The sequence below is a fragment of the Typha angustifolia genome, chromosome 7, assembly GCF_048772165.1.
Source record: "Typha angustifolia cultivar Huaian chromosome 7, ASM4877216v1, whole genome shotgun sequence".
NCBI classification, from domain to species: domain Eukaryota; kingdom Viridiplantae; phylum Streptophyta; class Magnoliopsida; order Poales; family Typhaceae; genus Typha; species Typha angustifolia.
This window is the reverse complement of record NC_133245.1, coordinates 16,779,707-16,807,702: the sequence shown is the minus strand read 5'-3', so window position 1 is coordinate 16,807,702 and position 27,996 is coordinate 16,779,707. Positions and strand designations below refer to the sequence as shown.

Here is a 27,996-nt window from a genome sequence, read left to right as displayed (position 1 = left end):
TATTACAAAAAATTATTAAAGTGATATATTTTATTAAACTCTATTTTCTTACAACTAAATAAACTCTTAATTTGTAGCCAAAATAATATTGAATCGAATTGGATTTAACCCTTTCAAAAATAATCAAGATTAAAATTCTTTTCCACTCGAATCCGAGCCAAGGTTTGCACAAGGTCTGATCTGGATTCTGAAACTAAATGATATTAAGCTGACAATTATAGATGATTAGATTATAAAGTATAGTGGATTTAATTATATTAGATAGTTAAGTTATATATGTTATATAAATAGATTCTTAAATTAAATTTAGCACGAAGAGCTACAAGCCTGCTGCTACCCGTGGATCGATTTTCTTGTATTTCTTTCATCTTTTCATCTTGATTGGATAAGTATTCCACTGTCAATCCCCTCGTGCATTTTGTCGTGAATCGTGATTACTTGCATCACTGCACACGAAAGATCCCCCTATTGACATTTATTTATCTTTTCTTTCTATTGGCAATTTCACTTCCGTGCGACGTATGTAACTTAGTAGTGTTCGGTGGATCTCAAAATGTACCCCAATGCAGTCCTCAACTCGGTTAACTCGTTAGGACTAACGGGTTTTCCACGGGATTAGACTTATATGTGATTGAAGAAATATCACCGCTATCTTCTCATTTGTTACACTCTTAGTTATATTATATCTACGAGGAATCCGGTGTGCATGGCAATAGACACAAATGTTCTTCCCTTTTTCTTGGTTGATAAAAGAGTAAACAGCACCATGAAGAACAACCTCTAATTCAGATTGGTCATTGGATTTTGAAGGAAACACCCCGGAATATGTGCTTTACTGATTTAATGGAGAAAAGAGAAGAAGGAAAGGTGGAATTATTTTAGTAGAGAAAAAGGAAGGTGTAAAACCGCAATTAACACGTGATGTAGGGCGTGAAATAAAAATTCTGATACTTCTTTTTTTCTTTTTTAAACGTATATACCACGTCTCTCTTCCGGTGACGTCGACCTTTTTATTTTTTCAGTTTCAGCCTTTCAGGTGCATACCACGTGCAACGCACGCTCTTGGATTTGGTACTGACTCGTGTTAACTTGCTTCATATATCATCACGTCAAAGACCACGCCGTCTTCTTCTTCTTCTTCTTCCTTCTCCGAACCCTCTCGCTCGCTTTCGAATCCCTCCTCAACCCCGAAGACGAAACGAGAGAGAGAGAGAGAGAGAGAGAGAGCGAGCGAGAGAGAGAAAGAGAGAGTAACAAGCAAAAGCAATGGAGTGTGGCCTCATCATCCCTCGGTTCCGCGCCAACCATAGCGGCCTCCTCGCATCCCCTTCTCTCCCTTCCGCATGCCTCGCCACCAACCGCCGAAGGCGTCTCCTCTTCCCTCCATCTTCGCTCCACAAGGTTCGGTTATCCTATCCTGATTTCTTCTCTCTAGGCCCTTCGATCCGTTGCTTCCTTTTCTCCTCTGAGGTGGTGGTTTCAGGATTCAATCTCGACCGCTTTCCAGTCCCCGTTTTTCTTGATGTGTTCGACGATGCACTCTTCCGTGTGTAAATCTGTTTATTTGGAGTTTGCAGTTTAGGGATAGATAGAGCCCTATACTTTTATATGATTCTTGGAATCAAAATGCAATCTTGGGGCCTTCTTTTCAGATTCTACGGATAAAGCTCGGCGAAAAAGATGCTTGTTTCCTTTTCTCGGACATCCAGGTTGCTCAGCGATAAAATCTCGGAGGAATATCCTAGAGATTCCTATTATTTAGATGAACAGTACTGTAGTGTAACATGAATCATTTTGTTCCTTCCAGAACTTGTACCCCCTCATGCGGCATGCATCAGTCAAACAAATAGTTTCTTATGATCTATTGTCAACATTTTGTGGGATTGTTGTTGGTTTGGCTGACTGGGGTGCATCGGAAAAGTACCATCTGTTTACTTCGTTTTGCCTTTCCATGTCTTGACTCTTGAGAACTCTTGAGAGGCGCCCATGTGTTTATCAAGTCTATACTTTAACCAATGACATACAGCAGTCAAAGTGAACTGTAATTGGGTTAAACAAAGAATTGACAGCTCAAATTTATGGTCAATCAATCACCTTTACTATTTTCATTCTTCATGTTCAAGCAATCACCTTTACTATTTTCATTCTTTAGCTTGGATTACTTATATCACTGCACATATTCTTTTAAGAAGTTAGAAGTTTTCCATTGATACGGTTGAGAAAGGAGTGCCACGTGATGCAAAGGAGGGGGTGAAATCCAATGGAAGGTGGACAAATAATGATGAGATAACACCAGATAACTAGATTTGTTGAAGTGTACTATGTTCTTTGGAATATTTCACTTACCGTTACATTTGTAGTTTAGTTCTTAATTTCAAGTCATTGCAGGAATTTAGGTGTGCAAAGCATGTTTCATGATATACTTTGGGTTTCTTGCATATCTTGCAGATTGAAAATAAGCTTAATCCTATGTTCTCTCTTTTTCTGGAGACTCCTAGCGTGACAAGATGTGAAGCTACTGTATCAAGTACATACAAGTATGTATTTGAACTATGATGTCTCATGTGATATATTGTTTTGCAAACTTGTTATGACTATTTTCTCCTAGGTCCATTTGATTAGATATATTTGTAGATGCAATTTTAACTTTTAGAAACAAACACCACTAGCAGATAGCTATCAAATTTCTCAGTTCTCACCCAATTACAGTGAAAAAAGAAGTGTTATAGCTCCCTTTTGATGAAGTAAAGCTCCCTTCCCTTCTCATTAGAGGTGGAGAAAGTGTATTTTGACTTCTAGTCTTATTATCAACCCGGTTACAATAAATAGTTTCCTTTAGAGTCTTCTCAACTCTGAGATGCTTTATAGTTCATCTTGTTTTTAGTTGAATGAAGCTTTGGTGTGATATTGATGATTATTGTAAAGATTCAATCCATTTTAAATTTCCTTTAGGGAAGGAGATGACGTTTTGAACTTTTTATGGTGGCACTTTTAGTCTATGGAATAAACTTTTAGTTCCAGGTTTGCAGGTCATGGCCTCTTTCACTGGCATGGTTAATTAATACTCAGGAACTAGCAAACCTTGTTAATTAATACAATTTGCTAGTTCCTGAGTATTAATTAACCATGCTAGTGAAAGGGGCTGTGACCTGCAAATTGACTAATTCAACAAGTAAGTTTATACGTTCATAGTTTACTTTTATGCATTACTATTTACCATGATATTTGAATATATACAGTTGAGGCACTATCCTCTAAGTTTTCTATAATAATATTTTAATCTGAATTTGACCCAAATCCAATTTGCAATAGCCGATATGTTTATACATTTGAGTAATTTGTCTGAAGACATTTTTTAGTCTCCTTTGCTTCTCATTATATTTAGTGTTTTGAAAATGGCATTCAGCTGATTCATGACTAATCCACAGCCTTGTTAACCTTATTAGTCTGTCTGAAACAGTGTGTTGTTTACTAAGTCCTATATGCACATCTGCAGTAAGAGGACTAATAGGGAACCTAATAGTAGAATAGGTTTTTTCATGAACAGTGTTGTCATTCAAATGCACAACTTCTTACTCTTTGATGATTTGGTTAGAAGACAAACTGTAGTCTTGTGATACCATTATTTACGTGGTGTGCTTGCTGGTGGAAATGGAAAACATTGTATGTAGCAGATATAATTTGGAGAAATCTTCTGGTTCCCCTCAGGTTTCCTCTTCTTCTTTTGCAGTTATTTGTGTTATGGCCTTATGAGTACTTTTATATCTGAATTTTTGTTGTAGTAAACTTGTTGGTTTCATGAAGTTCGCTGAAATAATTATGTTTGAGCCTGCGTTTTTAGTTATTTGCGTTTAACTTCATTACTTCAGTGAGAAACACAATAGTTTTCATGGCGAGAGGGGATAGTTGAATACTTGGAATAGTACTTTCTTATGCAAATATTTTTCCCACCTAGTGCATCAGTTGTTCTTTTGCTTTACTGCCAGCACTTGATGTAACTTTCAAGTGTTTTGACAGGGAGACTTCTGATGTAGTCGATTTAGATTGGGAGAATCTCGGATTTGGGCTAGTGCCTACAGATTATATGTATGTTACGAAGTGCTCTTCAGATGGAATATTTAGCAAAGGTGAACTACAGTGCTTTGGACCTATTGAGTTAAATCCATCTTCTGGGGTCCTTAATTATGGCCAGGTTAGTGAGACTGAAAATTTTATTATCATAAGAATGTCCTTACCATAGTTTGAATTTTGGTTTCAGCCGATTTTTCAAACCATTACTCCTTATTTGACAGAGTAATTTTTGAAATTAGGTTTGCAATGTTTTTATTATATATCCTTTTGTCTTCTAATTATGAGCATGTTTGTTCTTATCCTAAAATGGCTCAGCCAGATCTCAGGTTTGTCATGGTTCACTAAAGGAAGCAATTTTTTTTATTTGCATCACGTTAGGCCTTCAAATTTATCAGAGACCTTCATAGGTTCCTGTCTTTTAGTATTTTGAGAACTACGTTTTATATGGAGGAGTCGCAGCCCTTTTTCATCAGGGACTATTTAGTAGATACCTGCAGTGCCTAGTTTATGTCCCACCAATTCTAACAAATACAAATTTATTGAAACCCTAGTCATCAAGATCTTCTATTAGAAAACAGGATTGCTTAGAAGAGTTATTTATGTTGATTGCACTGGACATCAGGAAAACCAATCTTAAGCATTTAAGGCAGAACTTTTGACTCCAACAGTTCTACAGCTCATCTGCTCGAATGAATGCTGCCTTAATTTTCATAATCAAATTATCTCAAGTAATAGATTCTTTTGGTTTTTCAGGGGTTGTTCGAAGGTCTGAAAGCATACAGGAAAGAAGATGGATCAATTCTACTTTTTCGCCCAGAGGAGAATGCTTTACGGATGAGAATTGGTGCAGAAAGAATGTGTATGCCTGCACCAAGTATTGAACAATTCGTGGATGCTGTAAAGTTAACTGTTTTGGCAAATAAGCGCTGGGTAAGTGATTTGATTTTTAAACTTTCAAAACAGATTTAGCATACAAGTTCTTTTTCATAATAATATTCAGTAATCTAATGCAGATACCACCTACTGGTAAAGGTTCCTTGTATATCAGGCCACTGCTTATGGGAAGTGGGGCAGTTCTTGGTCTTGCACCTGCCCCTGAATACACATTTCTTATTTTTGTCTCTCCTGTTGGTAATTATTTTAAGGTTAGTTATGTTGCTTTTCTTACCACCATATGGTATGCTTTAGACATATGTTTCTCAATAATTATCTATCTGGTATAGCATTTATTTTCTTCTGCTAAAAATCATTTTGTGAAATTATTATCATACAGTAGTGAGGACAGCAAATTACAATTGGTAAAGAGTCTATTGCTTTGTAATTGAAGAATGAGAAGTAATAACAAGTATGTAATTTTTTTTTCTCCTTGTATGTTCTAAATACAACTTCTCATCAGACAGAGTCGAGAAAGTCTTTCTAAATTCCAAATCCTTCATTATTTTTGAGGACCCCTCAAAGAGTCTCACATAAAATGAGGAAATCATTAACTTATTCCATACGAACTTATATGGGATTAATGACATAGTAGATTGGCATGTGGGGTCCTAAGGTACAAACGTGCATATCTTAGTAACAAGACTACCTTTGCCCATCTTCAAGGAGGTATTTCAAAAATTTGTCAGATCTTATAATCTTATATGAAGCAATGGAATACTTCAATTTATGGAGCATCTATCAACTTGCTAGCCTCATAGTATTTTGATGATTAGCATTAGGTATATTGTATAACTACCTCTGTTATTTGGTGGTCAGGGACATTGGAGGATTACAGTTCTTCTGCTCCTTGGAAGTTGAATGGGGATAGATTCATAGTTCCTGATTACTTAATTATGTATGTGATGACACTTGGTATCTGATCTGCTTAGTGAGACATATGTTTAAGAAAGCAATTGTTGTCGTAAATATGAATTTCAGGCTGATTCTAGGAATGGCACAGTAGAATGTAAGATCATTTTCATTACCAAAATTTTTGGTGAATGGAAATAGAATGACCCTTTAACTTTGTTCATCAAGAGTTAATATACTGATTACTACCTTTTATGGTTTTGCATTTGAGGAAACCTACAGTCACAAGCGCCACCTCAGCCTTCTCCCAACCCTTATCCCTTTTTTGGTGGGTCTTATACAGATCAGAGTCTTTCAAGAAATCAACTGTCAGGTCATCTGTCCTTTTCTGATTTTGCATTTGAATTGCACTTGTAGTGCTTTAAACTTTAACTCCTTATTTGGATTGACAAATAAAAACATGGTTGTTGCCATTGTATAAATAGGTAATGGTATCTGTGCAGTTTCTATTTATTCTGAAATCTGATTTCTAATAAATTTATTTCTTAGAAACAAAGGTAGATGCTAACAGGAAGCTGCATTTGATTGCTTACCTTTTATGTAATTTCAGGAGGGCTTAGCGCCTATCAATTTGATAGTTGAAAATGACTTTCATCGTGCAGCCCCTGGTGGAACTGGAGGTGTAAAAACTATAGGGAATTATGCTTCAGTAAGTAGACCTATTAAAACTGGTTAATCTATTTGTGATTCATTGCTAGAATTCTAGTAGTAGATTTTTCTATGGACCTATGGCTGATAATCTTTTTATACAGTGGACACATGTCTTTGTTGTTATGTTTGGGGGTTCTATCTTATTTTCGTTATATAACTATCTGGTCAAATTGTGTATATTGCAAATTTTTTTATTGTTTCTTGGATATTGATTATGCTGATGTAGGATTGAGAAAGTTTTTTTTTTAAACAAGTTTATTATATAGGATTGCTTAGAAACAAATATTCTAGTGAAATGTTGATGCAAATCGGGCTTGGTTGGATTATGTCAATGGGGATATTAGGCTCAATGGATTTAGTCTATTTATTTTTTAATTAATTCAGAATTATCTCTTATGTAAAGACTGAAGGTAAGTTTAGTTGAGTCATGTAAGTCTTTAAGATAGTTCTAGTTAAGTCATATAAGCTTTTAAGATAATTATAGTTAAGTCATCTAAGCCTTTTAAGGTAAATCCTAGTTAAATCATGTAAACATATAATGTAATCCTAGTTCAAATCGTGTAAATTTTTAGGATTAGTCTTAGTATAACTTATTGTATCCAACCTATATATAAGAGGTGTCAGGCTCATTTGTTTAATTATTCATTGAATCCAAGCATTGAGAATTATATTTTAGCTTTAGACTATCTTAGGAGTAAGAGCAAGAGTAGCATAGGAGTAGTCATAAAGGAAACCTAGGAGTAGAAGTAAATTAATCGTATTCATTTATTTTCCTAGGAGTATATATAATCGAGAATCTTAATCTCCAACTCCTGGCCACCCTCTACCTCCACGAGTCATCCATTCATACGGCCGACCTCCGCCACCTCACCTTTGTCCACTACCTTTCGACGACTGTCATAATGTCAAATTATCAGTTTTTGTCCGGTTTCGAGCTTTATCCACTATTTCCTTCATATTTTTTATCCCAATCTTGGAATCAGTTCATTCCAAAGCCAAGATATGTGACTCACGAGGCTACATCCGATAACATTTTTAGAATTTTTCTGTAAACGGATCGGTTCAAATCTGATTTGTATCAAATGTGGCATTGTTGATATACATTGTGTCATATAGAAAAATAATAATAGAGGCAAAGAGGGACCTTGTTTGTACTTAAAAACAAGTTGTAAATTGTAATGCCATAACTCATGAAAGGAAGACATTGGCATAATAAACTTGTGAACGCATACCTAATTTAAAGTAAATGACTGAACATATAAATTGTTTTGGTAGATGTTGTGTGGTAAATCATGAAAGTATGAGATCATATGATGGTTGTGAATGAGTAGTTGAAGGTTAGCTCAGTGGACTTAATAGATCTCGAGTTCATGCTATGGTACTCCAATTTGGTTCATTAGGCCTTGTTTGGTTAGGATTAGTTAATCGCATTTCTTAGTCTTGATTTTTTGGAGAGTAAAATTGATTAAATACGAAAAAGATAAAAAAATGTTTAATTATTGAACCAATTTAGGGGTCTTTAAAATAGTTCAAGGAGAGTTCGTAAACTCAAAGCAAACAAGACCGTAGATATTTGAAGTTTGAACTATGAAGATCTTTAGGCCTTATTTGCTTTAAGTTTAGAGACCCTCCCTGAACTAGTTTAAGGATTCCTAAATTTGTTCAGTAACTAAATATATTTTTATCTTTTCCATATCTAATTAATTTTACTTTTTAAAAAATCAAGATTAAGAGATAAGACCAACTTATCCAGTTCGGGGCTTAGCGTTAAACTAAACAAGGCTTAAGGTTGATGCTCTCTCGAAATTTTCCAACTTTCAATCTTTAAACAAGGGTTGAGCTTAGTGATGTGGATAAAGTAATGGGCCATGCGAGAAGCATTGGAGGCACCTAAGTGGCCTTCGCTTGCGCATATGATTAAACTTAGTTTGGGCTAGAACAAGTGAGGGTTTTATCTATTTGAGTAATTTTATTGTCATCTAGCTATTTGTCTCTCTTTTTTTCTTATATTTTTGTTACTATAGTATGCAGGCATGACTAATCTTGATTTAAGGTGTTTTTGGGGTCTTACAAGTCTACTAGTTAGTGGTTGATTAAGTTCATACTACCTAGATAACATTTCTTTTGATTATTTAGACTAGAAACTTGAGTTTATTAAGGAGCCAGCCCCTTCCACTTCTTATTAAAGAATTTTGATGAAAATTTTCTTATAAAAGGGACTTTTATTCCTTTTCTTCCTTTCTTGCCATGTTCTTGCTCAGATTGATCCGTTGGCTGATTAAACTCTAGAAGTGTTCCAGTGAGTCAGACCAAGTTCCCTTATTGTTGTCTATCCTTTTTCATCTTTCTTTTTTTCAGTTTCCGTTTCAATCTTTCTTTGCCTTATGTCTAGTATCAACCTAATACAAAAATTCCTTTGCAGATATGTCATCTGTAGGGCTTTGGAAAGTAGAGATTTGCTGCAAAAAATTTGCAGAAAATAGATCCCTTTCTAATCTTTGGATAAAAAGCTACCCGCCACTCTTATTCTTCCAATCCATCATCCTCTTCCCTTTAACATCCAAGAAATTCCAGAAATCCAAAACCTGTAGGCCTTATTTATTTAGTGTAGCCTTTGTAGAAATTAAGGGTGTCAGGCAATTGAATTAATTAGAACGGATCCTACAAGTGCCCTCAACAACTTTCTAGCAATTTGAAGGATTTCCTTGTGGGAGGTTCCTTTGTAGACAAAGTAAACAAACTTTGCTATGAAGCTGTTTATTGGCTGAATAGCTTAATTTTGCTTGTTCGTTTTGTTTTCTTTTTTTTTTGGGAGCTCTTGAATATCATCTTAGCGTATTAGGTCTGACTAGATATAGGGTCAACCTGTGCACTCATATTTCACTATTAGATCATCTTAACGGCTTGTTGTAGTCGTCATAGATTAAAGTCGCACTGCATCACTTCGCTTTATTTGCAAGCATACTGCATCACTTCACTTGATTTGCAACCAAATCAAGCTTAGGCTGAGATTTTCAAAGGCAGCTATGCATATAGGACTTCAAAATAATCAAGCCAGCTTGAGCTCACTTTGATAAGACTCGATCAAAGCTCGGATCATAAATGAGCTAAGCCAAGCTTGATCATGAGTTGGCTTTTTCAACTAGGCTCAATAAGACTAGAAATAATTGTAATATATATATATAAATTATGAGTAATATTGTCTACTTTATATTTTTGAATTATACCTTATTTTAAGCTTGATTCAAGCCTAAATCAAGTCTAATTTAGTTCAAGCTTGATTAGACTCGAAATGTACTTGAATTGATTAAAGCTTGAAATTGCTTATTAGTTAGCTCGTTTAGGCTCGAGCTCAAAATTGGCTCGAATTGAAATGATTTCAATTTAAACTTGATCACAAATCTAGGCTCGAAATTATTTCCAATTCAAGCTCGATCAAAGCTAGGTCTGATCAAGCTCGGCTCGATTACAATCCTATATGCATGGAGAGCTTAAACGGTTTACATCCCTCTATCTTGTAGAAAGTAGTTCTCAATTAATTTTAAACCATATGAGGTTTATGTTTTTGGAATTGGTTCTATATATTGTGTTTTCTAGTATTCCATTTGGTTTATGTTATTGAATACATATTGATGTGGTGGTTTAATGCCAACAAAAGATGTTAACTTTATCATTATTGAGTATCCACTATGAACATTGTGTTCAACTATCTACGTGTTAATGCCTACTACTTTCTTTTGATTCACATGTAGGTTCTTAAAGCACAAAAAATAGCCAAGGAGAATGGCTATTCTGACGTTTTATACTTGGACTCTATTCACAAGAAGTATTTGGAGGAAGTGTCTTCCTGTAATGTATTTGTCGTCAAGGTATGAATATGAGAAAGTAACGATGCTAAATAACCATGGTTTATCATCATTATATGCATGGTATTTTGGCCAGTAGTGAGTAGAAAAAGTTTGTACTGAACATATTATTGTAGTATATATGTTGTAACTTGTAACCAAATTAGAAGTATTTTAAAAAGTAAACTTAAAAGCTAGACTCGACTTTGAGCTACAACTTCCATATGAAAGAGAAGAAACAAGGTGTTGATAATTAATCTGAGTTTGGAACAAATAACAGCTTTTGTTGTTTTTCTTTTTTCTCTTAGCTGCTTAGTTTCAGATTCATGTAAAGAATGAAAGGGGCCAAACATAAGGGCTTCAAACTCTCTTGACTGTAGATTGGTTGGACTGTGGGAATTATGACTTGAGGATACTGTCCTCTTGCCTCTTGGCATACCTCTCCATTATAACAGAATAGAGATACAGTGTTGAGGCCCATCGAATCTTTTTTACTAATTTATTTGTAGTTAATTTGCAGCTTCTCTTTTGAAGCTATTTTCCCTTTTGCATTTCATTTTCGATTTCAAGGATGGACAAGCTGTCCATATATCTATCTTTTGTCATTGCATATGAATTGTATTCCAAACTTTTGCTATCTTGGTTGCAGGATAATGTTATTTCGACCCCAGCAATAAAAGGAACTATCCTGCCTGGCATTACACGGAAAAGTATAATTGACGTTGCCCGCGGTCAAGGGTTCCAGGTACTATTTCTCACTCAATAATATAATTGGAAGGACTTTTATGGCATTTCCACTTAACTTTTCTGGAATTCATTTGTCTAGACTAGTTGTTTTTTTTAAGAATAAATTTGTCTAGACTAGTTGTTGTAGATCAATATGTGGTTGTTATGTGGAGCATTTTACTGGTCAATTTTGTTTTGGTTTCTTTGTTTTCCAATTCAATCATTATGTAGCAAACATCATCAATATCTACTTGTCAGAGTTTCTTACCTATGAGGACATGCTTTAGACTTTAAGGACATTTTGAGGGGTCTTCTTTGACATTTATCAATCTAGAGGCAGATTTTACCTCTGAATGATGCCAAAAGTAAGCTATCTTTAAGCGTCATTTTCTTTTCTTACTGTGGAAAGCCTAAATATTTGCAGGTTCAAGAGCGCCTTGTATCAGTAGAAGAGCTGCTTGAGGCTGATGAGGTTTTCTGCACAGGAACAGCTGTTGTCGTATCCCCTGTGGGAAGTATAACGTACCTTGGTACAAGGTGAATATCTCAGTTATCTGGGGTGTAAGTAGTTATATTTAGTAGATATGCTGATAATATGATAAAAACTCTTGTCAATTAATTGAGTGAATTTCTTATGAAAATACTTTTTGATGAAGTTCTTAAACGAAAAGGTCCATTCAAGCATTTTGCATTTTTGTGTTACCTGTCTTTAGGTTGATAGTTATGAGAGCATCCTGTTTAGGCAATTGCTAATCCACCTTTTATATGAATTATCAAGTCAATAGAATTGAGTATTCACTTTATTCCTATATATATTGTGTTTGAAGATTCAAAATAGCATCCTTTTTTGTGGTTAGCTTCATATAATTTGTCCTAATTTAGTTCTGGAGATGAACGAACTGTATATATCAAATTTATCATCATCCCGTTCGATTACACTTTCCAACTGTAGGAAAAAATATGCAGTCGTGATCAGTGGTTTTATGAGCAAAAACTACAAAAATGTTAGTAAGATACTAAGATCTCTTCCCTGCAAATTTGTCTCTCATATTTATAGCATTTTGTTCCTTGGCCTAAAGTTCCCTTGCCCATGAGTTCCAATCCAGGTAGATCTTATACTTATACATTTTTCTCTGATTGTCCATCTAGATTTCTCTACTGTCATTTTCACTTTGGCGTTATGGATCAAGTTAGCTCTTGATTCCTAATAATAAGTATCTTGTAATTAGGGAAAATATATGTTCAATTTCAGCCTATATAATAAAAATTGCCGGATGATTTAGCAGATAAATGCGAATATTATAATACTGACTATTAAAATAATAAAGTATACATTGATATTATTCTAGCTAAAAGTTAAACCAGAAATAATTATCTCTGAGTTTTTAGTTCTGTGTGAATTTATTTATGTTATTTATTAAATTGATTGTCATTAAAAGAATGGGTTCTTCCTGATTAGTGGTGAGTTGTTATTTATTAAACTTAGAAATTCTTGCTGATTCTCTTTGTTGTTGCAGGGTGGATTATGGAGACCGAGGAGTTGGTGTTGTATCTCAGCAACTCTACTCTGCGCTTACTAACCTTCAAATGGGTCTTGCAAAGGACAAGATGGGGTGGACTGTGCAATTGAAATAGGACATGCAGATCATCTCTCCAAATGAACCTTTGCTGCTAATCTGTCCCATTTTGTTGTCACTATTTGAATTGAGACATGTTTGTTGAGTAGGTGGTGATCATAGCAGTATGGTATACTCCTTGAGCATCAATTCAAGCATGAGAATATGAGATACTTTACTTTATGGATGGAAGATGAAAATAAAATTCATCAACCATAATCATAAACAATATGAGATGTGGCATTCATGATTTTAGTGAAGGTTCTAACTTTCCATGGTTCCTGGAAGGAAATCATGGTCTGTGAGATTTGCACTAATCTTTTAAGTAACTAAGTTACCTTAATTCATGTCAAAGAACTTCAGGCATATATAATCGATCCTTGGAGTGGAAAATGCTAGTCAGTTCGCATGTTTGCAGCTTTTTAGAGTTGCTCCTTTTAATCTTTAAAGATTAAAGATCCCTGTTATTTGCAACTCTGGAAATAAGTCCATGGTTTCATTTTCATCAATAAGATTCTTGTGGTTTTCTACGGTAGTGTGTTGGTTCCTGTGGTTGAAGTATTACAGAATCACTCCTTTTTGTTTTTAACTCTAAAAAGAAGTTGCAGACCGTAGGTTAAGTTACGGGAAAAACTAGAACTGCAGGGAGTAAATTTTAGAAGCTGCAATCCACATAGATCTTTATACAGAAAATGGAACCTTCGGCAGTAGTTCTAATTTGATGATTAGTTTATTAACTTGCCATTCTTTCGTATTCTATGATGAGTTCTAACTACTGTGCTTTGTGATTGCCTACTCTATTCTTGTTATTAACTTTTTTGTGTGACAGGCATGTAACACGAATAGCTTTTATGATTTAGTCCTGAAGTCCATTAGTCACCTTTTCTGCTCAAAACATAATTGTATTGTTGCTACAGTTACAAAAAGGGAACCCCAAGTGAGCTCCAGAATATTGTTGATGAGATTTTCTATGTAGCAGGGTAATACTAATATAGAGGAAAGTGGTTGCTATTACTCAGGCCTTATATAGTTCGTTCTACCTTCAGAGATATAAAGAATCCTAGTCATGGAATGAGTGCTTGAGGTATCCAAAGCATCATTCTTGTTATTTTATCGTATTCCTATTTGCCAGCCTTTCATCTAATTATTGAACAGGTATTGGTATTGCTCGTTGTTCCTTAATCAAGACATTAACTCTTTTATCACCCTTATAGGTTCTTTATGATCTATAATTTTCGTTGTGCATCTATCAGGTCTGTTCGTTGATACTAGTAAGAATGTGACTGGGTCACAATGACCCCACCCCAGCACAGGAACTTTAGTGGCCTAACGAACTTGACTGTTCTTGATCTTTGTGCAGATTTCTAATTCCTATGTTGTTTCCAATATATTCTCATGCTCAGTATCCTGGTATATTGTTTAGTCAACTTCAGATCCTTGCATTATACGAGGGTTTTCATTGCTTGCATCTAAATTTATTTGTCTGAGTCCGGTTTCATTAGCCCACTTGTAGGTGTTACAAATTAAGTGAAACTCTGATGATCAAATTATTTGTCTTCTTACAAGATCGACGTACCTGAAACGACTTCATCTTTTCAAAATTATAGAAACTAATGCCGATATAAAATACTGATAGCATCATTTATTAGTAACTTATCATTCGATGATCAGAATAATGAGAATAGCAAATCTCATGCATGTCTGATGCTCAATAATTAGCACAATTGCTATATATGCATATTTATTGATTGGCATCCTATCTGCATTATTGTGGGAGCTTTCATTTTCTCAAAGTCCATGCTCTCTTCTCCGTGCAATTTAAGGAACTTTGCCCACAGCAACTACAGAGCCTGGAGTGCCTCCTTTTTATCACACTGTGTGTGTGTGTGTGTGTGTAGGAAATCAATTCAATGATCAAATCAAGGCACCAGAAGGGTCTAACATTGTTAAAATTACTCTGCAAACAAAGGTATGTATTCTAGCCATCAGATTACTGCTGTTCTTCTCTTGGTTTAGTTAGAGAGCCATTAGGAAAGTGATCAATTGTTTGTTATCCACTCTTCCTCATTGTTCCTACTCTCATGTGATATGGGTGGCTAAAGTGAACCTTTACTGCTGGCAATCCGCTATGGAAGGCCTAAAAGGTAGCAACCCATTAAGACAAAGGCTTGTGTGTGGGGTAAGCATCCATTGAAGATCCTAGTGTCTAAAGCTAAAGTGCACCATCAAGTGGACCTCAAAGGTTTTTAATGGGACATTGGAGGTTAGGCCTCTTCCCACCACCCACACCAAGCTTCCTGTTCTTTCTTCCTTTTAAATCGTTATCACCTCTTATTGTATCCTGTAACCAGGAGACTACATATGTTTTTAAAGTTATTGTTCATCATGACCAAGTTGTTTCATATCCATTCTGAGAGAGATATATTTATCATCACTCCTAGATCATTGAGTGGATCTGGGACAATGGCATAGTTTAATGGGCTAGCTATGGAGCTTAATCTCATTATACTCTAGCCTTTTTCTAAATGGAGATGGCAACAACTTTGTCTTATGTATTGTCAGGTGCTATAAAAGCCAGGATTCCTCTCAAATCAACAGATTAAGTAGTGGAATAGATCATTAAGTTGCATATATTATTAAGTGGATTAGGATGGTCCAAATTCTAGCCTCAATGGATTTCAAGTGTGTTAAGAGAACATTACATTTGTGCATGCTTGTCGGTCTCGTAAATATTTTAAAAGCATTTAGGACATCACGTGAGGCAATTACCTTTATTGAACAGTTAAATTAGTAGTCTTGGCATTGGTAGGAGCAAGTTAAATGGATTTTATTATAATGATGAGGACTTGCAACTGTTCTCTTTCTGTTTCTTAATGGAATGTATCATTAAGTATAGTTCTCACCACCTAATTGGACAGGATTGTCAGGAAGGATTAGTGGGTATTTTGCCAAACTGTTTATAGTTCAAAACTTTTCTCCATCCACTAAATTTGGTGGTGTTTTCGCCTTAAGATCTGAATTTTTTGATCCTAGCCCTCTTCCAAATTATGAAGTAAGTTATACTCAAAACTTAATACTAAAAAGATTTTACTTTACTATAGCTGTCTTTAAAATGTTAAACTTATCAACGTTTCATTCGGAAGAGGGAGCTAATGAGTTTTGCATCTTCTTCTGATATTATAAACACTGATTTAATCAGTATTTTATGCGTGGCAACTAAAAAAAACTAAGGTTAGAACTTTGTTGAATATATCAACATTTCATCTGATGAATAAAGTAGTTTACTCGACAAATAAGCTGTTGATAAGTTTAGTATTTTATTTCATACTTACAGATATAAATGCCGCGCTACTTTGCTTTTTTCATCTAAAAGTAAAACATCAAATTATTTAGCATTTTAACGACAGCTATAATAAAATAGATTTATTATTATTAAATTTGAGATATAATCTATTTTGATAAATAAAATTTAAGATAGCAATAATTTGGTCAAAAATCCCTTACAATTCAATCAATTCTCTCAAAATAAAGTGGAATAGGCCACTTGTGTGACATTCAGCACATGCAATTCAGCACTCGATTTACTGACCAGTGTTTGTTTGTTCCTTTGGGGGGCAAGCATGATTGATTCCCAGTGACCATGGGATGCAGTGTTGAGAGATGATGCCCTTCTGCATTCTTAGTTGGTGGATTGGTGAGAATTTTTGCGTTTGTTATCACCCACCATGACTCCCTCTTTTGCTATCATCTATCTCTGGTGGTTGGATGAATTGGTGGGGGAGAGTGGTTATTGTTAGAAGAGAGTAATGAGTGATTGATTGAGTTATCTTAGAATCCACCCAAAATAATATTTTGATGACCAAGGTTTTCTAATTCAAAGAGATTATAATCATTCATCTATGTTGTTCAACTCATGCCTACCTACTTCAACTGTAGCATGAAAGTTTAGTTTGATCTAGTTAATGGGAGGTTGAATGATAATATAGATAAAACATAGGGTGTTTTGATTAGTTCCCAAAAACAAAATGGTCTTCTAATTCTGTCCTAAAACTGGAACAATTAAGTCTCTTGTTGTTGAGGATTGTGATGGATTTCTTTGATGAGATTAAAGTCTATTGCTATCCTAACTCTCTTTTGTTTAATATTATGATTTGGGACAGCTTAACCAAACGTGATGTGGCAGGCTACCTATTGTTATTACTAATCCATTAAACACCACTATTGTTTAGTTAACAAGACAACAAAAAGAAAGCGATTGGCAAACACTAATTATGATTAAGTGTACAATTAGTAGTAATGCGGTCTCGTCGCTTTAGAGAGACGACTACCAGTAATGACTAATGATGAAACCAAATACGCACTGTGCAGGAACTTCCTGCAGGAGGGACTGCACGGAATCCTCCGATGGCCATTTATTTTTAGTTTCTTTGTCACATTATAGGAAGTGGCATATAATAACGATCTTTATTTTAAATTCCACGTATTATTAATGATGAGCATTGAAATATTTACAGTGGCATAATTTACCTGTTAATTTATTTCATTTTAAAGTTGGTTGTTGCATTATTTTAATTCAACCTTTGTTTTTATTATATATTAAATATAGAAAATATCTTACTTAAGATTTTTTTTTATTAACCAAAATGAATAATTTACTCTTATTACTGATTTCCAGGTATTTGGTACATATGAACTCTGGAAAATATTAAAATAACTATTTTACTCTATTTTTTTTTGATAAAATAAAAATAAAAAGATCCCTAGGGTACCTAAAATTAATCACGTAACATTAACATACTAATTTTGTTAACTAAATAATTTAATGAAAGAGATATTTGGAAGAGTTTTCATAGTTAAAACAAAAATTAATGTGTTATGAAAAATAAATAAAAAATCTACGTAGAAATTGGCAACAGTTAAGGATCTAGCAATTCTAATGATGAATGTAAAGGCGGTTAAATTTAATATTAAAAAATATAGAGGTTAAATTCAGAATAATTAAGAGACAGAAGGTAGACGAAAGTCCAATAACATCAAATTATAGGGTGTGAAACGAAAAAAGCCGTCTTAGTCACGTCTGATGTAGAGAAAAGAGGAGAGCGTAGAAAAAGAGAGATGCACCTAAAAAGGTCCAAACAGAGCATTAACCATTAGCTCTTCCTCACAAAGAGAGGAGAGAGGAGAGAGGAGAGAGAGAGAAAGGTTGTGAGAGTCTTCCATTTCTACCCAACCTTCAAGCCCTTTCTGGGAAGGATCATCAGCTTCTCCATGGACGTTGTCTCCGAGGGAGTCATGTCCACGTTTTAGCTCACTGGTCTTCCCAGAGTACTCCCTCTGCTGCCTTTCTTTAATTCTGCCGCGTGCCGTCCACAGAAGCAAAAGAGAGCGTCGTTGCTGGCGGTTGAGGACCTTCTTGGGATCGGGAGAACATTATGAGAAATGGGTATTTGCTCTTTTTTAGTTTCTCTATCGATGGAAGCTAGAATTTGAGTGAGAGGCAGAGGAAAGATTGGGTTTTTTTGGGGCCTTTTAACGAGCTATATGAAGTGGTTTTGATTAAAAGATTTCGTCTTGGGTTCTTTACGTGGTGATTCAATTGGCTTCTTATTATCGTGAGGTCTCTCTTATTGGATTTCGATTTTGGTTGCAAGAGAACTTTGAAACAGAGTAAACATGGAAGATATTGCAACTCTCTGCTTGTAATTAATCGAAAAAATTGCTTCTTTTTTGCTGCTTGACATATAAAAAGAACCCGATTCTAGAAACGTATTAGCAGATTCAAATTAGTTCACCCGTTCAGCGATGTATTTGCACTTGATGGTATTGGCGGAAAGCGAAAGTTCGAGCTGCATGCATGTAGTTTAACCAGCTTGAATTAAGTCGTAGGCCCCCATTTGTAAACCTTTCCTCCGTAGCATCAATTTTATAATGTCGGAGTTGCTTTGGTTGAGAAAGTTCTGATTGGCATTTTGTTCCAAAGAATACTGGTCTCGGAATCCAGATTCCTGACCCTCGAGGGGATTGATTCAGGTGCTTTTGTTTGTTGTAATTGCTTTTGCTTCGAAAGGTTGGGTGTGTTTGCCGAAAGGTTATCTAGATAGTTGTGGTGGTTGTTATTCGATAAAGGACCGGGAAAGGTGTGAAGTTTGCTTGATGATCGAAGAAAAGTTATTATTCCTTTCGTCATCTTTGAACAAAAAACAGCTCAGGTCCAGATTCTCTAACTTTAGCTGTTGGGGATGGGCAAGCTTGAAATTTGCAGCTGAGGCCTTTTACTTCTTCTCCTAAACGTGCCTCTGGAACAATTTCTTACTTGTTATGGTTTTTTTTTTTTTTTTTTCATTTCAGGTAACCCTATTTTATTTCTCCTTCGATCGTTTCTTTATGATAGACATTTTGGTTTCTTCTTGTTAGTGCCCAAGTGTTGGTGCTTCATCTGAATCTAGGATACATGACATGATAACTTATATGTGGTCTTCTATTCTTGCAAAGGCTAGAGCGAAATTGCGCATGTAATGGAAAGATTATCACACAAAGGTAATTTGGTAGCACAAAACATAATGGTAGGTGGACAAAAGGAGGCTCGTTATGTGATTTTATTTTTAGAAGTTGTTGTAACTGAAGAGATAAAAGTTTATTCGTACTTGTCCTTAATCGCATTATTTTTGCTTTAAGAGTCACTCTTCAACTACTATTGTATATTTCTTTAGCGGGCTATGTGGGGAGCTATTAACATGTGACTGTGGATGTGCAACCTTAATATAGTTATATAATGTAGTAATATAGAATGCAATTTTTGACATTTATTTATTAGGTTGCCTGTTAATTAACAATATAGACATGGATTTGCATTCAATTTTCTGCAGTACTATGATTTCGCCATTTTAGCCCGATTCATTTGTTAATGAGTTCTAGGCCAACAACTTAGATGCTTGTTTACATTTTACTGAAATTCATGATTAAGTCTCATCTCTCAATTTTTCCTCTTGTGGAGAAAAGAGGACTTCATGTGCAAAATGGGTAAAAAGGAAAACGCAAGGATTCTATAAATTCTAGAATCAATTGCATGCATACATAAGCAACCAAGTGTTTTTAGCGATGTAGGTATGAACCTTTTATATTTGGTATATGTCTTCCACATGCTAAGCCTTCTAGGTGAGTTGTTTTACCCTCTGGCTCTTACATCATGGGAAGAATGTAAAATTTGCCATCAACCTAATTTGTTATTACAATTACTTTTTAATCCTGTGCAAGTTGATTTATTCACTTATTGCATGGATTCTTTTAGATTCCAAGCTTATGTGGGAATTCTCAACTTCCTGAAGTCTCCTTCTCTAAGGAAAAATAATAGGTAGACAAGCAGTCCTCGGATATGGCAAAAAGAACTTACAAATGGCGTGCGCGATCTGAAAAGGATAAAGTAGGCTGTATGTGGGCTCTAATTCACATTTTTGATTTCCGCCGGAGCCAGAAATTACTTTCAGATCGGAAGCATGGGAGTAGTAGACATAGTGGTAAGAAATAGTTTCACTTTTATAAAGGTATTATTTTTCCTGTTTATTCATGAAATATTTACTACTATGATATAGAGACAGTCTAGCACTTGTACTCATTGAACTTCGGAATTGCTACAGCTACAGCTGAATGCCATATCCTGTCTCACACAAGCATGGAAAATTGCCATATCCATCTAAATTTTGACTTATTTTGATATTTTCTCTGTATTCTTTAGTCGTTATTAATATTGGTCCCTGTATCTTCTACAGTTACTGCAAATGCAAGAAGTAAACCAAGCAATTTCAGAGAGATACATGATGTCATTAATGTAAGTTTTGCCACAATATACTGTTACGTACATATATCCTGTTGAAAAGTGCCCTGGTCAGAAATTTTTGTCATGGGAAGTGCTTTATGTGTTATTCTTTCTCATAGCTATCTTAAGAAATGCGAATGTTCTCATGGGAAAATAAACGCACTCTTATTTACTACTGCCATGATGAATTTCAGCATATTTAGCTTTATTACTTTTGTGATTAAGGAAGAAAATCTTAATTCATTCCTAACTTCAGAAAATGAATACCTAATATGTTTTGTTCTGTCATGAAGTATTAAAGTTTCAAAGTGTCAGCACTTCTTGAAGCCTGTTCATTGAGCTGTGGATGCATCTTTTGTTGCTTTTCAGAATGTCAATGAAGATGGAGAAAGAAGGGTTACTTTGGGTGTGTCGAGTGTTAAGACACTCATGGAGAAAGAGATGGCCAGAGCACAGTCCTTGAAAAAGATTCCAAGAAATCAAATTGAAACACTACCATCTGAAATGAGAAGTGAGGTCCATCCTGAGAAAAAACACAAGCAGACAAGACAAAAATTGAAGGCTGTCTCAGATCTTCATGTCAATGGCCTTAGAACTCCTGGAAGCTTGAAGTTTAATGGTCTTAAGTCTATGAGTTCAACAGAAGGATCTGATACCGACTTCGACATGGCTGCTGTTCTGGTAGAGATCTGCAGAAATCACATGGAATGTGAACATATTGATTGTAAGAATAAGAGCGAATCCTGTGCCATCCTCAATAAGAAGCTTACCGATCTTAACAATTATGAGTCACCTCTTGATCAAATGCACTCTTACCTTCAAAAGGCACTAGATGATGCAGCTGAAGCAGTTATAAGGAATAAACTTGTTGACAAAAAGGATCTCAATGGCAGCAAGGCAGCTCAATCCAAAGAATTGATGGATTTATTGCATATATTAAAGTCAAACAAGGAATTATCTCTGAAGCTTCTTCAGGATCCAGAGTTGCATATAGTGGAATATATTCAACATCTTCAAAAGAATCAAGGTGAACTCGAGTTGGAGTCTGGTAAACTTCTAGAAGAAAAGGAGGTGGTAAACAAGATTGGCGGTTCAGAGCATCCTGAGGAATTTCTCAGTAATGAACAATTTTATAGAAATAACAGGCATAAAGCATTTTGGAAGAAGGGCAAATCAAAGGGGAGAAATCCATTGGAAGAAAGTGACATTTCTCAGGCTTTTAGTAGAATAGTCATTCTAAAGCCAGGTCCCGCAAGAATGCAGGGTCCTTTAGTCGCAAATACTTCAATTTCCTCACCTCAACCCAATCATAGCTTGCAAGCTCAGAAAGATGGTCGGAGAGTTTCTTCCCATTTTTCACTTAGAGAGATTAAAAGAAGGATGAAACATGTCATTGGTGAGAACAGGAAGGGACGCGATTTGATCTCCCTGGATGGTGTTCTGCACAAAGATGCACATGTTCAGAAGGATTCAGCTGATGCCGATGAACAGCTTTCTAGGAAGAGTTTGTTAACAAGCTTGGCAAGTAGAAATTCCTCAGAAGGTGACTATTTTCGGTTGTCTGCTGCTGCCAACAAAATGGAGCTGAAAAACTGCCGATTTAACATCAAGAATGATGTCTCGCCATCCATGGATGCATCCTCCTTCTACGATGAGGCTAAGAAGCATCTCAGTGAGATGCTACACAATCAAAATCAAAATGACAGCCTTCCAAATGGGCAGGTTCCAAAATCTTTGGCAAGATTACTTTCTTTGTCAGAATACAACTTATCATCCCCTAAATATAGCCCTGAAAAAGAGAGGAAACTTGACTCGCCACTTAAGGAGGCTAAATTGTGTACTTTACAGCAGTTCAAACAAGATGATGATGATGCTCAAGGTTCAACCCAATCAAGGCGGAGCCTGGAGAGTACTACATGCGATGTCAGCGATTTTGTTAATGAACAACCAGTTGATTCAAAGGTGGAACTTATTCATACTCAAGTTCAAGAAGCGACTTGCAATGAAGACAAGATAAAACCAGAAGGTAATCCTACTAGCATAATAAGTTGTGGCATGTACATCTTTTCATAGCTTCCTTTTTTCTGTAATATTGTAGCTCATGAAACCTTTGCAGGAAGTAGAGAGATGGCAAACACATTTGATATCATGTTCCTGGAAGGGTGTGAATATATGGTTGTGTCCTCAGATTCCGTACATAGTGAAGGCCACGTTCTAAATGAAACTTTCAAGGAAGAACATCCGAAGCAGGTAAATTATAGTTTAAGATGCCATAACAAGAAACTGCTGTTGCTACTAAAACGAAATCTCTGTTGTTTCTTTTGAAGGACCCATTGGAGGAAAAATTATCTCTAGATCATCCAAACTCTCCTGAGAACATCATCGAAAAATCAGGGCAGTCAAGTACAGTGACTGTTACTGAGACAGGTAGTGAAAAAGCAGAGCAACAAAGTCCTATATCTGTCCTTGAGCCATTCTTCTCAGAAGATACTATCAGTCCTAGTTGCAAAACTGCAAATCACAGTATGATCCAACTCAAGTAGCGGAGAACATACATAGATTCATACGTATATATATATTCTGTAAATTCTGGTAAATTTAGCGTAAAAATGACAAAGTATTATCTGTCATTTTGCAGCTGAGTTGACCATAGAACATTCTCTGATTCAATTCAAAGAGTATGACATCTCCTTGGTGCCTCTAAGCTTGCCAAATTCCTGGTCCAGTCCAGACACTTTGGAGGACAAGAAAGCCAGATTGGCATACACAAAAGCAGTCTTGGAAGCCTCAGGCATAAGCATGGAAGACGTGTCAGAAAGGTTGTACATGAAAGATCAGTTACTTGATCCTTCCTTCTTTTATGAAGTAAGAATTCCTTCTAATCTCACAGATGATCCAAAGCTTCTTTTTGATTGTATTGCTGAAGTTGTCATTGAGATCCAAGATAAATATTTTGGATTCACCCCTTGGTTATCTTCTGTAAACCACAACATCCGGCCAGCTCCACTAGGAGTAAGCTTCATTGAGGAAGTGTGCAAACTTGTTGACTCGCATCTCCGTGATCATTTTCCAAGCACACTAGATGAGATATTGAGGAAGGACGTGGAAGTTGGAACCTGGATGAACCTTCAAACCAAAATTGAAAGTATTATCATTGAGGCATGGGATGACATCCTAGATGATCTACTGGAAGAAGCTGTGTTTGATTTGTGGCTTGAAATCTAAATAACTAGTGGTTTTTATTGCATTACTTACAGTTTGAGCAGATGAATTCATGATACAGAAAGTTTTATTTGGATATGGTACTCTGACATGAGAAGAAAAGACACTGCTCAAAAACATAGGCAAGAGTGTGATTGTGGAGTAGGTATGATTTTTAGGGTCTTGATTTGCTTTTCGTTTCTTTTCTTTTTTTTCTTTTGGTTGGATGCATCAGTTAGAGGTGTCATGCTGGAAGCACTGGAGCATTGTTGTTCATGTTAATTTAGGTTGTTTTTTCTTTTTTGTTTATATAGGTGTGAAAATTAGAAGAAAAAAGAGTTTGTCGATATGTAAATTTGCTTCTCATGTTGTACTCAGAATAATCTATATTCCGAAAATAAATAATATCGGAGGTGATCTTTTCTACATATTGTTTTATATCTTAATTTCCCAAAACCTCTTTTGCTGATATCTGTATGAATATTACTGAGGCTGTATTGGAAGGTGGGAGGAAACCCTAAGAGGTATTATTCATGGCATTATGTACTTCCATACATATTATATAGAGCTATCTAATTGCAAATATAACAATTGAAGAACTCAGAAGGTTTTGGTAGAAGGAAAGAGATATTTAATATTCAGAAAAAGGAAGATGCTGCAAATAAATTTCTCTTTAATTTCTATACCAATCTGTCAATCTGTTCAGTATTATCTTTGCTTCACAGAAGATTCGCAGTTCTGGAGCAGCCTTGAGAAGCAGACAACAAGATACTGATTGCAATTAAAATGATAGAAGTCACCGTATTGATTTTAGTTGGAAGCCTCAATTGGGCATTCCAAGTGAACTGCAAGTAAGTGAAATTACATCCTGGATGGCTATTTTACATCGCGAAACTCGGGAAGGATGATTCCTCAACATTCGATGTTGTAAATGTCTATTTCATCTCTTCTCGCACTCGGTGCAATCCATGAAGCCTAAATAATAGGAATCTCTTTTCCTAAAGTTGCCAGGCAGAGAACTGACAATGCCATTGATACTAATTACAGTCTATTCTAGGTCAACAAAATTATCTATAATCTATGGTCAGTTCATTCTTCATATAGCAAATCAATGATGAATTTGGCTGAAGAGCTGACTGGAAACCTAACATTGAGTTCTGGGTTAATCTTGTCTCTTTTTTGCAGATTCATCTACAAACAGGACCTCATCAATCCATGAAACAATGTTGTATGCCAAACTCTCCAGCACCCTTGAATAGCTCTCTAGTATCGCTTGTCCAACATCCTGCAAGACAAATATTTTGGCCATCTTAACGATTGAAATGGTGATGATCAGATGGATAATAATGATAAGAAAAACTTTATTTAGTGCTGCAGTTAGTTACCTTATTGTACTGGATTTTGCTTGTATCCAGTGTAGTTTGTGACAAGCTAGGAAACCTTTGTTTCAAACACAGCAAGAGACTCTCAGCTCTACTTGCTAGCAACACATTTTTATCCCCATCTGCCATCAGATCCTTAACCATATCCCAAGAGGATTTTGAATGACTCATGCTTGCTTTACGACGCCATACATACATAGCGGCTTCGACATGATCAGCTGTCTCGAGGGCTTCATGCTCTGTAGATATATCAAGGCAATCAAGAAGATTGTCTGGCGAGAACTGGCCTGGAGTCGACATGTAGCGATAGATAGCATCTCCTACACTTGTTCTTCCACTCTATACAGTAGAAAGTAATTTTTCAGACAAGCGGTATCTTTTCTGAATCTGAATCAATTTTAAAGATCAAAGCAGACTGCAATTAAGTGAAGTATGTGTATTGGTAGAATGGCCTCACCTTTGGAAGTGCTTCAAGGTATGAATCTGGGACCTCCATTTCAACAAGAATGCCATTGTTTATGGCCATTGCTGCTTTATGAATCTGATTCGCACAATCACGCTTCTGCTGCAGCTCTTTTCGTGCCGTCTCAGGAAGGCCAGTGTCAGGGATACATGGTACGGGCAGCCACCACTTGTCCTCGTTGCGGTGAGTTACTCGCCTGAATGACTTAGAGCTACCATTAAATGATTGTTTGCCTTCATCTACATACCAGAACTCTGTCTTCCTAAAGCTGTCTAATATTTCCTGCAGCAAAATTGATGTTCTTTAATGAGCTAACCATATAATGTCTTGAACGGATTCAGGAGGATATAAGGTCGATGGAAGGCTTACAATTAGCATAGCATCCAGCTTTTCAAGTGCAGGGAGGTTGATGTAAATATCTGATCTTGGTCTGGTTGCCATCACCTAAGAATGAGATGGAAGCTAAATTAGATACAGGAAGTAGTACAGGGACTTAGTATTTAGTGGATCATCTGGCCATGATTCTTGATCCTCACCTCAAGGGTAGTCCCATCCGGCATTGCTTGGGAAGAAGGGAAGAATTCAACTATATAATCGCAGACGGAGAGAAGGCAATCCATCTCTCTCCTCCACATGGACTTCTTCTCAAATGGCAGAGGTTCCAACCTGTGGCAACTCCCAAAGACAGTTGCTGCACACAATATATATGGAGAAAAAGAAGTGAGACAACTCAGCAAGATCCTATTATTCATAAGCCTGTATGAAAGATTAATGGCGTACCATAGAGGTTTGTGATTGCATTTGAGATCGCCACAGCAGCACAGACCCCTTTACCGCTTCCTGACATGTCTTCTCCCAACAAAAGCTTGGAAAATTTCTCCTTGATAACCTCCAGCTCTGGTAGTTTCACAACCATGAGGAAAAGAAAAATCAATTATATTGAGGATTGTTTGTATTTGAACAACAGAAGTTGATGAAACTCATGTTTTTACATACCATAATCAGCTGGTTTTCGATCAACATGCTGTTTCATGCTCAGCTTGTTAAGAACTGGCGAAGCTCGTCCCGCAACCTTACACATCGGTGAGAGTTTGTTATGTGAGTAGTACGAGCTTTGCTCGTTGCTGCGCTCTGAGAAGGAGGAGACACTGGAGAGTGTGCGATCAATGCTAGAGGAGAATCCTATGTCTGCATTTGATCTATCAAGTTCATCTTCTGGGGAGGGATGGAAATCAGTCTCAGAATTCTCGTCACAAGTCGAGGGGCTGTCCATTGTTACTATGAAATAGGTACTTGCTTTGGTTCACTTATATCTGCACAGGATCCATAAGAACTCTACAAGGTCAAGGAATTGGTTCACCAGTATCAGCATTGTACAGATAAATTGAGATATCCTTAGAGGTCTAAAGTATGATTGCTTTTCCTATTGGAAATTCTTAAACAGTAGAAAGGATGGTTGGTATATTATGCGCTCATGCTGAGAACTTAAAGACACTAAAATGTTGGAAGAAACTTACTCCTGATGGAATGCAACATCTTCGGAAGTTTCTTGGTGTGATGACAAATAGAAGAACCACCAGCAAAGAAGGAAATAGATAAGAAAGGATTCACAACACTAAGCCTTTTGGGTATAATTAAACCATATAGATTAGAAACTATCATCTGCTTTTGCTTTATCAATGCTTGCTTTAGCTTTTAAAGTTCTCTAGTTGCAGACGAAACAGAAGAAATTGATTACTTTTTTCTGCAGGGAAAGACATATCATTTCTTTTCATGTCCAAAAGCAAGAAGCATGCCATTCAAAATGATCCTACCGTTGAGAAAAGAAAAGAAAGATGGCCCCCTCTCACCTTTCTGTGATCATTTGAATTGTTTTCTCCAAGACATTGCCATCAATTTGAAGCTCTTCCCACCCACTATCCTTAGCTTTTCTACTGGAATGCAAACCTCAATAACCACAGATTAATTGGCTCTAAAGTTTTCCTCTGAAAGTCTTCTGTAAAGCACCAAGGAATAGAAGGCGATGGAAGTGGACCACGGAATGGGTGATGGACATGGTCATGACAATTTAAGAGTTCTAAAAGGGCCCACACTTCTTATCTCCAATGGAATGTTGTTCTTGGACTGGTTTTATCCTGGCCATGGAAGTATACGAGTCTGTAAAAAAAAATTAAAAAAAATTCGAGGGATGTCAAATTCCTCGTTAATAATTGAAGAAGAATTCACAAGTTAAGCAGACTGTATTGTAGGAACTTCCTGCATTGGGTACTTGGCTGCCCACCGATGGCTGCTATAGAGAAAAGTTTATCCGATTTTAACTTAAAAACTAACCATACAAATGATCGAGCTACCATTGCTATATGATGAAACTATATTTACCATC

At 36.0% G+C, this 27,996-nt stretch overlaps 3 protein-coding genes and 1 long non-coding RNA gene across 4 annotated transcripts; 3 read left to right on the top strand and 1 right to left on the bottom strand.

Annotated features, from left to right (window-relative positions):
• Window positions 1-1,130: 1,130 nt before the first annotated feature.
• LOC140762986 (branched-chain amino acid aminotransferase 2, chloroplastic-like) lies at window positions 1,131-13,071 on the top strand. Its single transcript, XM_073100993.1, has 10 exons — window positions 1,131-1,401; window positions 2,449-2,537; window positions 4,018-4,192; window positions 4,825-5,001; window positions 5,085-5,216; window positions 6,467-6,565; window positions 10,320-10,436; window positions 11,062-11,157; window positions 11,563-11,675; window positions 12,656-13,071. Exons 1-10 carry the CDS (start codon window positions 1,267-1,269, stop codon window positions 12,771-12,773), a joined length of 1,251 nt encoding a protein of 416 aa, XP_072957094.1. The 5' UTR covers window positions 1,131-1,266; the 3' UTR covers window positions 12,774-13,071.
• Window positions 13,072-14,563: 1,492 nt separating this feature from the next.
• Window positions 14,564-15,143, top strand: LOC140763761 (uncharacterized). Its single transcript, XR_012104882.1, has 2 exons — window positions 14,564-14,723; window positions 14,857-15,143. It is a non-coding gene; the product is annotated as an uncharacterized lncRNA (long non-coding RNA).
• A 2,738-nt stretch (window positions 15,144-17,881) lies between these two features.
• On the top strand, window positions 17,882-24,196 carry LOC140761994 (uncharacterized). Its single transcript, XM_073099576.1, has 7 exons — window positions 17,882-18,197; window positions 20,043-20,268; window positions 20,521-20,579; window positions 20,937-22,593; window positions 22,684-22,817; window positions 22,895-23,090; window positions 23,206-24,196. The coding sequence occupies exons 2-7, from the start codon at window positions 20,127-20,129 to the stop codon at window positions 23,790-23,792; spliced, it is 2,775 nt and encodes a 924-aa protein (XP_072955677.1). The 5' UTR covers window positions 17,882-18,197; window positions 20,043-20,126; the 3' UTR covers window positions 23,793-24,196.
• A 359-nt stretch (window positions 24,197-24,555) lies between these two features.
• Window positions 24,556-27,669, bottom strand: LOC140761995 (rop guanine nucleotide exchange factor 3-like). The gene is made up of 8 exons (XM_073099577.1): window positions 27,464-27,669; window positions 26,610-26,926; window positions 26,394-26,510; window positions 26,150-26,304; window positions 25,983-26,057; window positions 25,608-25,895; window positions 25,154-25,489; window positions 24,556-25,053 (listed from the first exon to the last, which is right to left on the bottom strand). Exons 2-8 carry the CDS (start codon window positions 26,884-26,886, stop codon window positions 24,931-24,933), a joined length of 1,371 nt encoding a protein of 456 aa, XP_072955678.1. The 5' UTR covers window positions 26,887-26,926; window positions 27,464-27,669; the 3' UTR covers window positions 24,556-24,930.
• Between the last annotated feature and the right edge of the window lie 327 nt (window positions 27,670-27,996).

Coding starts and splice junctions, on each gene's coding strand:
- LOC140762986 (XM_073100993.1), top strand. CDS start 1,267: ATGGAGTGTGGCCTCATCATCCCTCGGTTCCGCGCCAACCATAGCGGC. Junction 1,402..2,448: donor CTCCATCTTCGCTCCACAAG/GTTCGGTTATCC, acceptor CATATCTTGCAG/ATTGAAAATAAGCTTAATCC. Junction 2,538..4,017: donor ACTGTATCAAGTACATACAA/GTATGTATTTGA, acceptor GTGTTTTGACAG/GGAGACTTCTGATGTAGTCG.
- LOC140761994 (XM_073099576.1), top strand. CDS start 20,127: ATGGCAAAAAGAACTTACAAATGGCGTGCGCGATCTGAAAAGGATAAA. Junction 20,269..20,520: donor TGGGAGTAGTAGACATAGTG/GTAAGAAATAGT, acceptor TATCTTCTACAG/TTACTGCAAATGCAAGAAGT. Junction 23,091..23,205: donor TTGCAAAACTGCAAATCACA/GTATGATCCAAC, acceptor GTCATTTTGCAG/CTGAGTTGACCATAGAACAT.
- LOC140761995 (XM_073099577.1), bottom strand. CDS start 26,886: ATGGACAGCCCCTCGACTTGTGACGAGAATTCTGAGACTGATTTCCAT. Junction 26,305..26,393: donor TGCAATCACAAACCTCTATG/GTACGCCATTAA, acceptor TATTGTGTGCAG/CAACTGTCTTTGGGAGTTGC. Junction 25,896..25,982: donor AGCTGGATGCTATGCTAATT/GTAAGCCTTCCA, acceptor ATTTTGCTGCAG/GAAATATTAGACAGCTTTAG.